Raw genomic sequence first — 15,257 nt, 5'->3', positions numbered from 1 at the left:
GTTCCTGAATGACAAGCTTTCAAACATGCACCAAGGTCAAGGTTCAGAGGTCAATATTTCAAAGCAGGAGCCATTTACAACCTTCAGACTGACATATGTTACTCTTCAGGTCGAGCCCTTTCCAACCATATATTTGGTTTAGTCCTACAACAAAGTTTAAATTTTAACTTTACATGGACACAGCCTTGGCTCAGGCATAGTTTCAGTGAGGACTTTGAGGCCCCGACCTCAACTTTTATATATTTTTTAGAAATTTAGTATTATAACAATACTGCACATATGTATGTACCGCAGCCAAGCAAAAAACAGACTATTTGGGTGTTTTAGATAGAGTCATGAACTTATGAGCATCAGCATTAATCTAAAAGATGCAATAGGCCCTATGCACAGCTGCACTACTTCCTGAACTTCAGCCAGCTCCTTTGTTTCCTGTCTGCCATTATTGGACAAACTGATTAATCCAGGTGTGTCTGACCAACAACAATAATCAGACACACCTGGATTAATCAGTTTGTCCAATAATGGCAGACAGGAAACAAAGGAGCTGGCTGAAGTTCAGGAAGTAGTGCAGCTGTGCATAGGGCCTATTAGGTGCCCAAATAGTACTTTCAAATGATGTCAGTGGTGGATGACGTTTTCAGATCATTTACTTAAGTAAAAGTACTAATAATTTGTTATCATGATATTATTATTCCTCATGTGTTAATGTAAAAGCAGGATTTTACTGTTGTAGTTGGTTGTGGGTGAACAGTTTAGTCTCTGACTGCATGAGATGATTATTTCATTATGGATGAATTTGCTGATTTTTTTTATTTTTATTAATCGAGAGCCCATAGCCCAAAATAACACCTTCACACTGCTTGTTTTGTCAGTCTAAACCTAAAAATGTTTAAAAATATCTATTAAAATAATCTAGATGAAAATCTTCACATTTCTGAAGCTGGAACCATGAAATGTTTTTACATGACATGACTTATCTAAATAGCTGGCAATTAAAGTTCTGTCGATCAACTAATGCATTAACTGTTCTTGTATAAACTGTTGAGTACCTAATTTATACTCTTCATATTGTTTGTGTGCAAAACTCCACCTTTGTAAAGTAACTAAAGCTGTCAGATAAATGTAGTGAAGTAAAAAGTACAGTATTTCCCTTTGAGATGTAGTGGAGTAGAAGTGCCATATAAGTACAAGAGAACAACAGCTTTATCATGGAGTGTAGCTGTGAAAAAAGTCTGTATCAAGTCACTGATAATGCAAACTGAACATTTCCTGCTGCAGCATATTAGGTTCACACAACAGACAATTCCATCAAATGGGTTTATTAGAATGGCACAAAATCACAAAATGAGAGCAAGAAAAATTAAGTTATTCAAAATAATAAAGGAGTTTAAATATTCACACTATTGCATTTCAAAGGGCTTTGCATATAAAATAAAAACAAAATAAAAGAAAGAAGGCCAGGAGTCTGCCTGATTCATTAAATTTGGGGCACCCCTATCTGAGATGGTAGAGATGGAGCAGGTTTGCGGCGCCACTGGACCTTCAATCCAGGGACGTATTCTGCTGGGGTGGTGCTACAACCAGTAATGCCCAGCGGGGCCACACTCTGCTTGCTCTGTGGTTACCAGTGGTGCATATGTATGCATCACAAGTTACAAAGACATTTCTTTATACAGTTTTACAGGATGTAAGTGAAAATTCTTTGGATTTGTCTGTCTGTCTGTACATTTAGATGATGTCATATGGAAAACATAAAAGAATAACATTTATGGTTTCAATGCTATTTGACTGTATTCAGTATGCTATAACTACAAAAAAACTACAAAATAATATGGGTAGTATATGCAAATTGCATACAAATATAAATTCACTTATATTATGGAAATACCAAAGTACATTCAAATTATACTTGTTAAAATTACACAGACTGCCATTGAATCTTCATTAGATTTTTCCATGCAAAGATGATGACAATTAATTATTTAAAGCAGCAATAAGCAGTTTTGGTTTGAAATCAGCAAGCTCAAATGTTAGAAGAGATAAATAACTCAATGTTTTTCTATTTTTTTTTAAATAAAAATACATACAGAATCTACAAAAACTTTCCTGTAGATACTTTGGTACAGCTATTTAAAACAAAGGCAAGGCAAGATTTTTTGTACAAATCTCCAGTTCCTCTGTGTTGTTTGGCAGTGGTCTTTAGGTGTCTTCTTCCTCAGACTCGGGGCTGGTGAAGCCATTGTCATCCCACTCCTCAATGTCCTCCTGTATGGAAAGGAAATCACATTCCATAGTGGCTATACTGCTGTATGCATTAACAGCCTGTTTGTGTTGACTTCTAAGTGAGTGACCCCTCCGATTGAGGACACTGTTGAGCCCATGTGTAGCATCCTCTGTCAGGTCACCGAAACCTGTAGAGGAATTGTGGGAAAAAATAGAAAGAGAAAGATGACACATCAAACAAAACATGACATTTCTAACTATTTTTGCATTTTACAATGCTGAATTTGCAACTTCAACATTACATTTTAGTCATTATATTTACTGTATTTACAACTTTTACATTGTGCACACTGGTGCCAAATAGCTGGTAATCTATATTATCTATATTATAGACTATATTATATTACTACAATAATCTATATTATAAATAAATAAATAAATAAATACATGATACTAAAATCTAAAGATCTTGTACATACTGCTGGTTTTGATGCGCTCCAAAGTCTGTCCTCTGAGTGACTCCACTTCTTGCACTTGCTTCAGAAGGTACTTGATGTGCTGAGACATCTCCTTTACCAGGATGCTCTGCTCCTCCTCCAAGCGTTTCAGCAGCATTACCTGGTCGAAGACAGATCTCTTCAACCTGAAGGTGTTGCCTTTGGTTGGGGAAAGTAATGGAATAGTGGACAAGGAATGTTTATTATTATATTATACAAGTATAACAGAATTATGTTCTCTGAGAAATCTTTTTAGCGACAGCATTGGTTCTGTAGAATATAAACAATTTCAAAATATGAATAAAAGTCACAATAATATAATTTGAATTATATAATTCTCCATTCAAATTGAGAGCTTGTGAAATTGTGATGGTCAAGCATTTTATTTATGATTACTACAGCACACCATTCAATGTTTATGCTCCGTGATTAATATTTCCATATTTTGGTATTCATGATATTTTTTTATTTCAATATATCATCCCATTCCTGTGTTGTTGCATGACAAGTAACAAAAAGGACAATGGTAAATATGGAAATATGGAATATAGCAATTCATATATATCATACCATCTTCATGTCTCTCCCATGGTAGGATATATCCCTCTGTCAGACTGCAAGCCAACTCCTCGTCAATCGGATCTCCTTCCACTACGGTGTTGTATTGCAAGACCTTTTCGCGAAGCTTCTTCTTCAACTCTGTCATTTTCTTTCTCTTTCTTTGTCTTGCCTGGTTGCTATCTGCAAATCGAAATGAAAAGAAAACTGTCATAATCCCAGATTATTATTGTTTTTTTAAAGTCTTATTCGTTTAAATAACTTGATTTGACAACAAACCATGCTGACGATACAGATCTTGCTTCTTGCGCAAAAGGGTTACAGTGATGTTCTCAATGTCAGCCCTTAGCTCTTCAGTACAACCTGGAGTGTAGACTCTCTCTAAATAGGTGAAACAAAACAATTGACAAGAGACACAATTAGTGACATTTTCAAAATATAGCCACCTTTTATTATTTGTATAAGGGTACAGTCCTTAACAGATGTGTGTGTGGGTGTGTATATACACACATACATAGTGTACTTTACATGTTTTACCTGTGACCGCCCATTGTCTAACATCACACACCCACTGCTGTATTGTCTCCTGATCAAGGTTGTGCTGCTCCTTGATGTTGCTAAGGCTGGCAGCTTCCACCTTTGCCCTCTCTGTGATCTTTTAAATAGAAAAAATAACAAAATGTCCGAAAAAAGCTCTATGCACCACCACAATGCAAAAACCACCAATTTTACTTGAGCTTTCGGTACAAGACTTTCATCAGGACAGGTGTAACATTAAATAACACATTAAATATCTGTGTATACTAGCAAGCAGACCTCCCCTCAGTTACTTAAAATGAATAAAACATGATTATTATCAAAATAGTCGCATATTTTTTTCCGTAACATGATTAAACAATTAATCAACAAATAGTTTCAGATCTAGCTGTAGTTGGTGCATTGAGGGAAAGGGGCCGTGCTTAGGATCTCAATTATAATTTACCCTTACTTTGACATATCTGTGGGCTAACACTTGATGAAGGTTGTCCCTCTTTCTTCTGTTCCAACCCATGGCCTGTCGCGTTAGCATGTTCACTCTTCCTGATGAAAACAATAAGGCACCCACAAGCCAAAAAGTAAGATTTCACATTCAAAAGACAATAAGAGAAACCCAACAGACATGCCTAAACCCTATCACTAAAAGTTAGTTGAACTGGTAATTACCTTGAAGTAATACAATGATAAATTTAGTAAGAACAGAACAGAGAAACTTTGTTTTTTTTAATTCCCTGTAAAAACACTATTAAGTATTTATTATTATTTATTTAGGCTACCAGAGCGTGTAATGTAAGTGTAACACCAACCAGCTTTTGTCATGTATTTTGTGACAAGTGCTGCCCTGGAGAGAAAGCTGTTCACCTATAAAGAAAATAACTCATTTTTACACAATTAACTCATACATAAAGGATGTACTTTATCCCTCACACCAGGCGTTTTACTTAGATGACAAATAAGTGCCTTTTGGTGTTATGGTTTCTATTAAGACCCTTTGTAGCCATAGTTAAAATACTGACAATAATACCATACCTGCTCCACTTCCTCTCCCACTGTGTTTCCTGCTCCATCTTGGCTTCTGCCACCCCATTTCACCTGCAACACAGAGTGAGAAGTGTTATGTAGCAGTACTTCAGAAGTTTTGATATAACATCATACAATCAGGCATAACATGCACAAATGTAAAACTAATCCTTTGCATTGAAGATTGCATTAATGCATACAATTATCTCTAAAACATCTCATGACACAAGCTTTTTATTTGTTGGGGAAAAACAAAATCCCTGTCCAACAAATTTGAAAAAGCAGCTGAAAAGCAGTTAGTGAAAGATAACACACAGCACGTTCTATTATCCGACCCATTATTTCCCTATAGCTACAGCCATACCAGACTTAAAGTTATTGCATGTACCTCGCATTTTGCTGTATGGGCTTTGGCATGCATGACGCTCAGGAATGGCCTCATTTCTGTTAATGGCAGAAGCTCTGGTAAACCCTCTGCTACTTTGTTAAGGTAGGGCCAGTACCTAAAAAGCAGGAGCAGCATCATGTGAGTGTAACAAAGATCCATTTTTAATTGAAATCTAAAATGACTAACATCACTGTAAAGCTGAGAAACAAGACATTTTAATCATGGAGTTGGATTTGCAATATGACAATGAGGATTACCTGCATGTAACATCCATACAGAAGAAGGTAACATTTGCCTTCTTTGACATCTCTCTTTGAAGAAACATCGGGTAAGCAAATATTTCTCCACGGTAATGGTTCAGTCCTCGTAAAAGAAACCCATGTCTGATAAATCAGAAGAAAATGTAGTGGTTAAGAAACAATTGACCCAGTAAGGCCTGGCTTAAGCTCACATCTCTGTCAACTGAGTGCCTATAACAAAATATATGATAAATATAATACTTGGCTACACACACACACACACACACACACACACACACACACACACACACACACACACGCACACACACACACACACACACACACACACACACACACACACACATATACACACACACACACACACACACAGACACAGACACACACACCTGCAAACTGCAACTTGAATGCCCTCCTCATCTATCTGAGCACCAGACTTTTTGGACATCTCTCTGCCAGCGGTGAACTTGGCAATACCGCAGACTGCACTGTCATTTGTCTATAAAATCAGTTTATAACACATTTTAAGATACATAAAAACACAAAACTAAAATATCTGTGTAACCAACTATTATATAAAAAAAAAAATCTAATGTTCATACACTTCTCATGTTGCCTCTGACAAGATCAACAAAGGTAGCAACTTCCTCATCCTTGGCCAGGAACAAGCCCTCATATATGGGTGGCTCCTCAGTCCTGTCCATGATAAGATAACATGCGTCAGTAATAAAAAATCACAAGTACTACATTTACTATTTGTTAAAATGTAAGTTATGATCACTCAATGACAACCCGAAGGGCTACTATTTGTGTTAGACAAGTCTAAAATAAACTTCTGAAAAATACCTATACCTACCCTTTTGACTTGCTGAAGCGGTAATGCTTTCGGTTCCCATCAGAGCAGACAGCCAACATGTCTGGAGAACATGCTGGGCACTCAAAATGATGGACCTGGCACATATCCTCTTCTTTGTATTCACAGAAGGTAAACTCAAAAAAGCTCCGCTGAAATGTATCAGCACAGATACTACCTGTCTGCATATTAAGAAATGATTGGTTAGAATTTTTTGAAGCAATGCCCACAATTAAATATTAGGTATACAGTAATATAATTTTGTTTGTTATATGTTTCAATGATATTCAGGCAGACTTACCCTTCCAGCTTGAACAGATCTGTGCTCCAACATTTTCAGGAAGGCCTGTCTGGACATGGCTGGTGCAGTCACCTTCATATGCTCAAACGAGGTGAAGACATCAAACTTGTATAGGGTCTGGCAGCTGGTGCTAGCTGGCCAGTACCGATAAACAAGCAGGTCCTTCACATCGGGAGTCCATTCTGCAGAGCATGATGGACAGGATTTCCGAGGCAAGCAGACATTGTATCGTCCTGTGAACAAGTGAATATACTGTACTGTAGTCAAGACTAAAATAATTTCAGTAATCAAATTGCAACAGATTGCCTTCTATACAGAGATACAAATATATGATATATTAGCTATTTGACATGGCATTTGGGCATTGCCTGAAAATGAAAATGGTGATAAAAAGCTTTGCGTTGCACACAGTGCAAAAGTAAAGTTCTAGTACAATAATACTTGCACAAAAAGGAGGGCTTTCAGAACAACATACCATTGATGGTAACCACAGAAATATGCTTCCCTGGAGTGATTGTGAGGTCATGAGTGCATTCACAAATTGACCTTGGTGCAGGAACAGGCAGTTGACATACTGCAAAACAGAAAGAAGTTATGAAGGGTGTATTTACAGCTTCTCCTCAGTCCCTTAGATGCATTTCCCAAAACGCTAACCTCATTTTCAAAATAGTGCTTTAAAACCCAACAATTAATCCAAACTGGCCACACCACTATTCCACCTGTAATTGTCATTATGTTGAAACAACATGTAAATGCTTAAGCACATTTTGAAAAATATTAAGAGGCAATTGACTTAGCTGGTCAAAGATATGCTGGACAGAACTGTCAAAACCAATCATACTTTTGTTATTCAGCTATTAAATTTCACACTTGCACTTTAGAGTTTTTAGAATAAACTTAGAATGAGATTAGCATTTTAGAAAAAATGTCTAAGCCATTTAGAAACACTGTTAAATATAAACATGTGCACTATCTACAACAACATTTGGACAATTACATTTTAAGTATGAGGCAATTTGATATAATGCTAATTTTAACATACTTTGTTCACAAAACTGAGGCTCGCCATTTTCATTCACCACCACAGCAGTTGTAGGGGGAATGGGCTCAAGAAATCCATGGAACACAGCCTCTCTGTCATGGAAGACATTTCTCTTGTGGGCCTCCATGTCACAGGTAGCACAGAGGAACTCCATGTCTAGTGGTACACAGTCCAGGCACCTAATCACAGCTTCTACAGCACAGCATCTGTGACAGTTTTGGATGAATACTCTCTCGGCTGAGAGCTTTGCATCCAAAAGCATAGGCCTAGCAGTTTTCATTCTCACATCTGTGAGAAGCTGCCTTTGTTCCCAAGCAGAAACCATTCTGTCTGTTCCCTCCGGAACCTGGACTGCAGTTATGGTGTCCCTTAACTCTTGGAGTCTTGTTTCTAAAAAACAAAAATATACATTCACTTGTCCTTAAAAGGTCTATACTCATGATTATGATCACAAGTATATATCAGTTATACTGTGAGTCAGTAGTGGAAGCATAGACAAAACATAATGCTTAATTATGATTAAATAAATGGTGGAAATTGGAAAAATTGTAGTGTACTGTACTACTGTAACACTCAGTATTCTCACCAAGACTTGCCAACTCTTGATCTTCTATCTGAAAGCCCTCCTCATGCACAGGATCCCTTCTTCTGGATTGAGAAGCAGCTGCAGAGACAGTCATTTTGCTTAACCCTTTGATCAATATAACATGAAACCAATTCATTTCCAAATGAAAATATTCCATAAGGACTGGAGGGAGGGAAACTATATAAATTATTAATACACAACACAAGTAAGGATTATCAGTCGCATGCTCTTTAACTATCTTCTATATTAGTAAGAACATTTTTCACAAACATTGCAACACCATTTTGTCAAAGTGGTATCTGACTCTCATTTTATAATACGTGTAACCACCAAAACACTATTTAATGAATTATCTTTATTCTTAGATACAGTAATCATGTTTTAGTAAAGAACAAACCTGATTCAGGGCAGTGTGTTTCCCGACGTTTCTCATGCCTGCCTGTGACCAGTGGATTAGTAGTGAGGGATCTCTTCCTCCTTTTCCTCGTTTTTTTTTTAGGAAAGGCAGTTTCCATGGCCATGGCAGCCTATATTGCAGAGCACTTATATCAGCAGCACTTATAATTGAGCATTATTCAGTAGTTGCATAAAAGGGTCTTACTAACCATTTACATCACATCTATAAAAGCAATAGCAATTAGTATTTTCAGACTTAGGCACTATTTGCTTATCATGACAAGCCTTACCCTGGCCTCATGGAGATAAGCATCACTAATTAATGCTGCCATGTGGATCCTGGCATCATTGGGATCATCAAAGATCCTCATGTCAGAATTGAGGGACATCACAAACAAATACAAACAATATAAAAACAATACACAAAATGAAGAAAGAGAGAAAGAGAGAGATCGAAAGAGACAAGTGAGAACGAGAGAGAGAGAGTGGCTCTTAAAAGTGCCGTTGGTTTGATTTGGGTGCGTGTGTGTATATGTGTGTGTGTTGGTGGAGTCAAAGTGTTGCAATATAGCTGTAAAACAAGAAAAAAGCAAAAGATTATTAGAATAGCATTTGTAGTAAATGATAATTTCTTAATTGTTAGGACAAAGTACTTATTAACTGACTATGTATCAATCACAACCACTACGTACAATACAAATCAATCCTTACTGTACAAATATCAGATTTGTACCACATTCACTTGACACAAGCAAGTACCAACACAAATCTATTTTTATTTAGGCCTACAAATAATGGAAAAGGTGGTCTTCTACTGTCCTGTTGCATAAAACGCTTCTCATAATATCTACTGCTCTCTCTTCTCAATGTCACACATAACTAAAGTAACAATTATGATTCAGTGTCTTCTAAAATGGCAAAGTCTTACAAAAGTATGGCACGAAAGTGTTACAGGATAATTATGTTAATTACAAGTTAATGATGCATTAATTATATCAGGTATGTATGAACGGTCATTGACATTGAGTCGCACTGAGCAGTCAAATCCTCTGGAAAGACTCCCGGTCCACTTTTTTATTCTAGTCCATCCCCGATTGCGGTAATTCACCTTAGTTACACTTCTGACATTTACTTTGCACTTTAAATAAAACTTTAACCACTGCAACAACACGTTGTTAATTGTTGTCCTCACAACACATGGACAAATACATGAGTTTAAACTGATTTTTGTTGTGGAAGTGCCACATTCCTACTGTGCCGGGGTCGGGACAGCTGTCATTTGGCTGGCTAGCTAACGTAATTACTTCGGCGGGTAGCCGTGTAAATGATAATGCAACACTAACAAATTCAACCTAAACTCTATGGATGATTAAATCCAGCTACAACTAAAGAAATAACAGCAAAGGTTTTACGTGCTTTTTAACAAACAAACACCCCGAGGGGTTGAGATACTTACTGTAGTCATGTGGCGGGAGAAATGAGTGGTAAAAGCGCAGTGATTATGGGTAAGAAGCGTGCGTAACGTGACGTATCGTTGCCGTGGTAACGACTGAAAGTCTTCTGATTCATAATAATAATAATTAATAATATTCGCTGCTATGACAGACAATACATTTGAAAAGAATAAAATATCGTAAATGGTTTAATAAAGTAAAGGGAACAATCTATTTAACACAGCCTCGGGCCATTCTTTAAAACTACTCCATCTATAAACGGATAGTTATATCACAAACAATTTACTGTTATTTAGACAACAAAAATCGGAAGTAATACACTACAATAAATTATAAAAGGAGGACGTTTCGTAAACTAGAAAACAACATTTACCGCTGCCCATTGTGACGTTGTCTAACCAGGGAATCCGTGTGTCCACCACGACAAATGAGCCTCATTGACTTTGTATGGGTGTTGTTTGCGTGGTGCCGACACGTAATTCTAACACATTACGTGCCACCACCACGCAAATCGGGGTTAAGGGGTCGTGTTCATTTCACGTAATTCTGTGAGATCAGGTTGTTAAATTAACCGCCAAAACCTTTTTTCAAGTGGCCCGCTTGTGACAAAACGAACTCGGGCCGATCCCAGATAGCACACGACTATTTGATGTGAAACTTACATCTGGAAGACGTATTTTAAAGAGTGTTTGCTCATCTGCAATACGTCTATAGGACGTTCCTGTCAGATGTCAAATAGACGTTTAGAAGATGTCTTTAAGATGTATTTAGAATGATTTAGAATGTATGTTAAACTGACATCTTCTAAACGTCTATTTGACATCTGACAGGAAACGTCCAATAGACGTATTCCAGATGAGCAAACACTCTTTAAAATACGTCTTCCAGATGTAAGTTTCACATCAAATAGTCGTGTGCTATCTGGGATGGTAAATACACACAGCTACCGAGTAAGTTATAGCGCGAGTACAACTGCTTTTAGCCGACACTGGCCCTTCATAAAAAGCCGTATATGAGCCAGCGCGAGTAAAACTGCTTTTAGCCGACACTGGCCCTTCATAAAAAGCCGTATATGAGCCAGCGCGAGTAAAACTGCTTTTAGCCGACACTGGCCCATTCATAAAACGCCGTATATGAGCCAGCGCGAGTACAACTGCTTTTAGCCGACACTGGCCCGTTCATAAAACGCCGTATATGAGCCAGCGCGAGTACAACTGCTTTTAGCCGACACTGGCCCTTCATAAAACGCCGTATATGAGCCAGCGCGAGTACAACTGCTTTTAGCCGACACTGGCCCATTCATAAAACGCCGTATATGAGCCAGCGCGAGTACAACCGCTTTTAGCCGACACTGGCCCATTCATAAAACGCCGTATATGAGCCAGCGCGAGTACAACCGTTTTTAGCCGACACTGGCCCGTTCATAAAACGCCGTATATGAGCCAGCGCGAGTACAACTGCTTTTAGCCGACACTGGCCCATTCATAAAACGCCGTATATGAGCCAGCGCGAGTACAACTGCTTTTAGCCGACACTGGCCCGTTCATAAAACGCCGTATATGAGCCAGCGCGAGTACAACCGCTTTTAGCCGACACTGGCCCATTCATAAAACGCCGTATATGAGCCAGCGCGAGTACAACCGTTTTTAGCCGACACTGGCCCGTTCATAAAACGCCGTATATGAGCCAGCGTGAGTACAACCGCTTTTAGCCGACACTGGCCCTTCATAAAACGCCGTATATGAGCCAGCGCGAGTACAACTGCTTTTAGCCGACACTGGCCCATTCATAAAACGCCGTATATGAGCCAGCGCGAGTACAACTGCTTTTAGCCGACACTGGCCCTTCATAAAACGCCGTATATGAGCCAGCGCGAGTACAACTGCTTTTAGCCGACACTGGCCCATTCATAAAACGCCGTATATGAGCCAGCGCGAGTACAACCGCTTTTAGCCGACACTGGCCCATTCATAAAACGCCGTATATGAGCCAGCGCGAGTACAACCGTTTTTAGCCGACACTGGCCCGTTCATAAAACGCCGTATATGAGCCAGCGCGAGTACAACTGCTTTTAGCCGACACTGGCCCGTTCATAAAACGCCGTATATGAGCCAGCGCGAGTACAACTGCTTTTAGCCGACACTGGCCCATTCATAAAACGCCGTATATGAGCCAGCGCGAGTACAACTGCTTTTAGCCGACACTGGCCCATTCATAAAACGCCGTATATGAGCCAGCGCGAGTACAACCGCTTTTAGCCGACACTGGCCCATTCATAAAACGCCGTATATGAGCCAGCGCGAGTACAACCGTTTTTAGCCGACACTGGCCCTTCATAAAACGCCGTATATGAGCCAGCGCGAGTACAACTGCTTTTAGCCGACACTGGCCCGTTCATAAAACGCCGTATATGAGCCAGCGCGAGTACAACTGCTTTTAGCCGACACTGGCCCATTCATAAAACGCCGTATATGAGCCAGCGCGAGTACAACCGTTTTTAGCCGACACTGGCCCGTTCATAAAACGCCGTATATGAGCCAGCGCGAGTACAACCGCTTTTAGCCGACACTGTCCCGTTCATAAAACGCCGTATATGAGCCAGCGCGAGTACAACCGCTTTTAGCCGACACTGGCCCTTCATAAAAAGTCGTATATGAGCCAGCGCGAGTACAACCGCTTTAAGCCGACACTGGCCCTTCATAAAAAGCCGTATGTCAGCCAGAAGTGTTGTGTACACAGTCGGCACGACTCTGGCCCATTATCTTTTCACCGATGCCGACACTGAGCCGACAGTAACGCATTTCAGCCGGAATCGGCCCAAATGTGCTTGCTATCTTGACAGATGGATTGCCGCTGTCAGTGCTAGCCGTTTGTCTGCTGTTACTAGCCGTCACTTCACCTCAGCAAATGTTAGCTGCTGAGCTTGCCTTCTCTGCAGTGTTTGTGCTTTTTTTCGGGATTATTTCATACAATTTAATACTTGGGTACAAAGCCCACGTACGTCTTTGGATTCCGTCGTTATCGTTCGAGAGAACAACCAGCGCTGTATTTGTTTTCCTCCGTGAACATGCACTAATGGATGTCTGACAATTTCGTTGCTTTTTGGGGTTTTCAAATTTAAAACGTCAATAAATGCTCGTTCGTTCTGCTCTCACGGAACAGATGGATTATAAAATGTACGTCAGATAAAATCATGCAAGCGTCGGCGCTTTCTCCGTCCATGCAATAAATGCACATGAATGAGCGCGGATTTTCTAGCACATTTACTTGCACTTCAAAGGCAATATATCTATGGTTTAACCCATTTGAGAGACGGCCAAAATCAGAATTTAAAATGGACTGAATAAGCTCTCTACGAACTTGAGCAATGCCACGCTGACGGACCATGAAAGAGTGACGGACATGTATGCACATAAATCACTGTCACACACAAACACTCTCGAAGTACAGTCTCACTTGTAATGTCTTTTAACTATTATAATATTTCGAAGGGCAAAAATAGGAACGTTTAATTGGCTTTACATCATCAGCTAACTCGATCACGTCGAGCTAGGTGATTTCAGATAGCCAGGCCAGGCTCCTCAGCTCCACTCACGCTCCGCCTGTTTGCCTATTTTCTGTTATCCGGGAGTGACGCAAGGCCAAGATGGCGACGGCCGGCTCCGCCCACTTTAGGCTTCAAAAATGCTCTTCAGAAACCTAAGGGTGACGTCACGGACACTACGTCCATATTTTTTTACAGTCTATGATCAAAACAGACAATCAGAAGCTCCCATTTCTCTTTGTAAATTAGCATATGGTAGTGAATAAAAGCCCCTAATGTCTTTCAAGCTCACATTGATTCGTAAGCTCTAAGAACACAGCATCATGGCTGAACCAGCCAAGTCCGCGCCTAAGAAGGGATCTAAGAAGGCCGTCACCAAGACCGCCGGAAAGGGAGGAAAGAAGCGCAGAAAATCCAGGAAGGAGAGCTATGCTATCTACGTCTACAAAGTCTTGAAGCAGGTTCATCCTGACACCGGCATCTCCTCCAAGGCGATGGGCATCATGAACTCATTCGTTAACGACATCTTCGAGCGCATCGCCGGTGAGTCGTCTCGTCTCGCTCACTACAACAAGCGCTCCACCATCACATCGAGAGAGATCCAGACCGCTGTGAGACTGCTGCTGCCCGGTGAGCTGGCTAAACATGCTGTGTCTGAGGGCACGAAGGCCATCACCAAGTATACCAGCTCCAAATAAAGCATCACCTGCTAATCTCAGCTACCCAAAGGCTCTTTTAAGAGCCACCCATGTTCTCTTTTGAAGAGCTTGTAAAATGAATTTGTTGTTTTATTTGTGGCAGGCAGTGGTGGCCTGTTTCAGCAGGGTGTGGTTAAGAATAAAAGGGTGATTCTCCAACTAGAAGCACTTTTGGCACTGAGTTTATTTAAAATTCACTCTCTTAAAACACTCTTAAAACAATCTTCCTAGCTTCATTCATTTGTCTTCTAACACAATATAACAGTGGGCAGTTTTAGAATTCCATGGATTATTATTATTTTTAACAGTTTTTCTGAAGAGCCTGGTCATTTCCACCACTTTTCAATTTATGTATTTTATTACAATATAATATTGTAAAACTGTTATATAAGATTATGTATCTGTCAACAACATCAGTGGCTACTTAATCATGTAACAAAATAAATCTTAATACTTCATGAACTTAATGCATTTTCATTTAAAGTTGCTAAAATGCCACGAGTTGGGATTTTTGCCTACAGCATCTCATTTTTGCTCAGGTCTATGTTTATTATAAGTCACTCACACATATATTGTGAGTAATGAACTATTACTACTTATTTTAAAATACATTTAGATCCTCATCATTGGTTATTCTTATTTTTTTTCTTAAAAACTGTAGTGGTGGAAAGTGGTGGAAATTACGGTTTATGGTGGAAAGATTGTTTCTGTTTATTTTTACTTAAATTGCCAGTGTAAAATATTTTTAACCATGTATTTTATTATTTAACATATATGAGTTGAACAGTATACCTAATAGTTTTAAAAATAATGATTACAAATGATATGCAAATTATATAAACATTCATATAAATATAGATAAATAAAAATACATTTAGAGTGTACTGGAATGGTGATATATAA

The 15,257-nt window shown here is 39.2% G+C and overlaps 2 protein-coding genes across 2 annotated transcripts; one reads left to right on the top strand and one right to left on the bottom strand.

Annotated features, from left to right (window-relative positions):
- Positions 1 to 1,298: 1,298 nt before the first annotated feature.
- On the bottom strand, positions 1,299 to 10,121 carry LOC307156330 (uncharacterized protein). The gene is made up of 19 exons (XM_079867623.1): positions 8,949 to 10,121; positions 8,660 to 8,789; positions 8,263 to 8,340; positions 7,677 to 8,066; positions 7,110 to 7,208; positions 6,635 to 6,867; positions 6,337 to 6,515; positions 6,083 to 6,176; positions 5,870 to 5,979; positions 5,481 to 5,606; positions 5,224 to 5,338; positions 4,845 to 4,907; positions 4,622 to 4,676; positions 4,267 to 4,358; positions 3,816 to 3,933; positions 3,558 to 3,659; positions 3,291 to 3,461; positions 2,703 to 2,879; positions 1,299 to 2,411 (listed from the first exon to the last, which is right to left on the bottom strand). Exons 1-19 carry the CDS (start codon positions 9,045 to 9,047, stop codon positions 2,200 to 2,202), a joined length of 2,643 nt encoding a protein of 880 aa, XP_079723749.1. The 5' UTR covers positions 9,048 to 10,121; the 3' UTR covers positions 1,299 to 2,199.
- A 3,835-nt stretch (positions 10,122 to 13,956) lies between these two features.
- On the top strand, positions 13,957 to 14,400 carry LOC307156505 (histone H2B-like). Its single transcript, XM_079867916.1, has one exon. It carries the CDS (start codon positions 13,980 to 13,982, stop codon positions 14,352 to 14,354), a length of 375 nt encoding a protein of 124 aa, XP_079724042.1. The 5' UTR covers positions 13,957 to 13,979; the 3' UTR covers positions 14,355 to 14,400.
- The last annotated feature ends 857 nt before the right edge of the window (positions 14,401 to 15,257 follow it).

Source organism: Squalius cephalus, assembly GCF_949319135.1.
Source record: "Squalius cephalus genome assembly, chromosome: 3".
Taxonomy (NCBI): Eukaryota; Metazoa; Chordata; class Actinopteri; order Cypriniformes; family Leuciscidae; genus Squalius; species Squalius cephalus.
Note: the sequence above shows the minus strand (reverse complement) of the source record. Positions and strands in the feature narration are given on the sequence as shown.

Excerpts from the sequence above, each read along its gene's own strand:
- LOC307156330 (XM_079867623.1), bottom strand. The coding sequence starts at position 9,047 with ATGTCCCTCAATTCTGACATGAGGATCTTTGATGATCCCAATGATGCC. Across the intron at positions 8,790-8,948 it reads CTTATCTCCATGAGGCCAGG|GCTGCCATGGCCATGGAAAC; the intron begins GTAAGGCTTGTC and ends TCTGCAATATAG. Across the intron at positions 6,868-7,109 it reads TTCTGTGGTTACCATCAATG|GACGATACAATGTCTGCTTG; the intron begins GTATGTTGTTCT and ends ACTTGTTCACAG.
- LOC307156505 (XM_079867916.1), top strand. The coding sequence starts at position 13,980 with ATGGCTGAACCAGCCAAGTCCGCGCCTAAGAAGGGATCTAAGAAGGCC.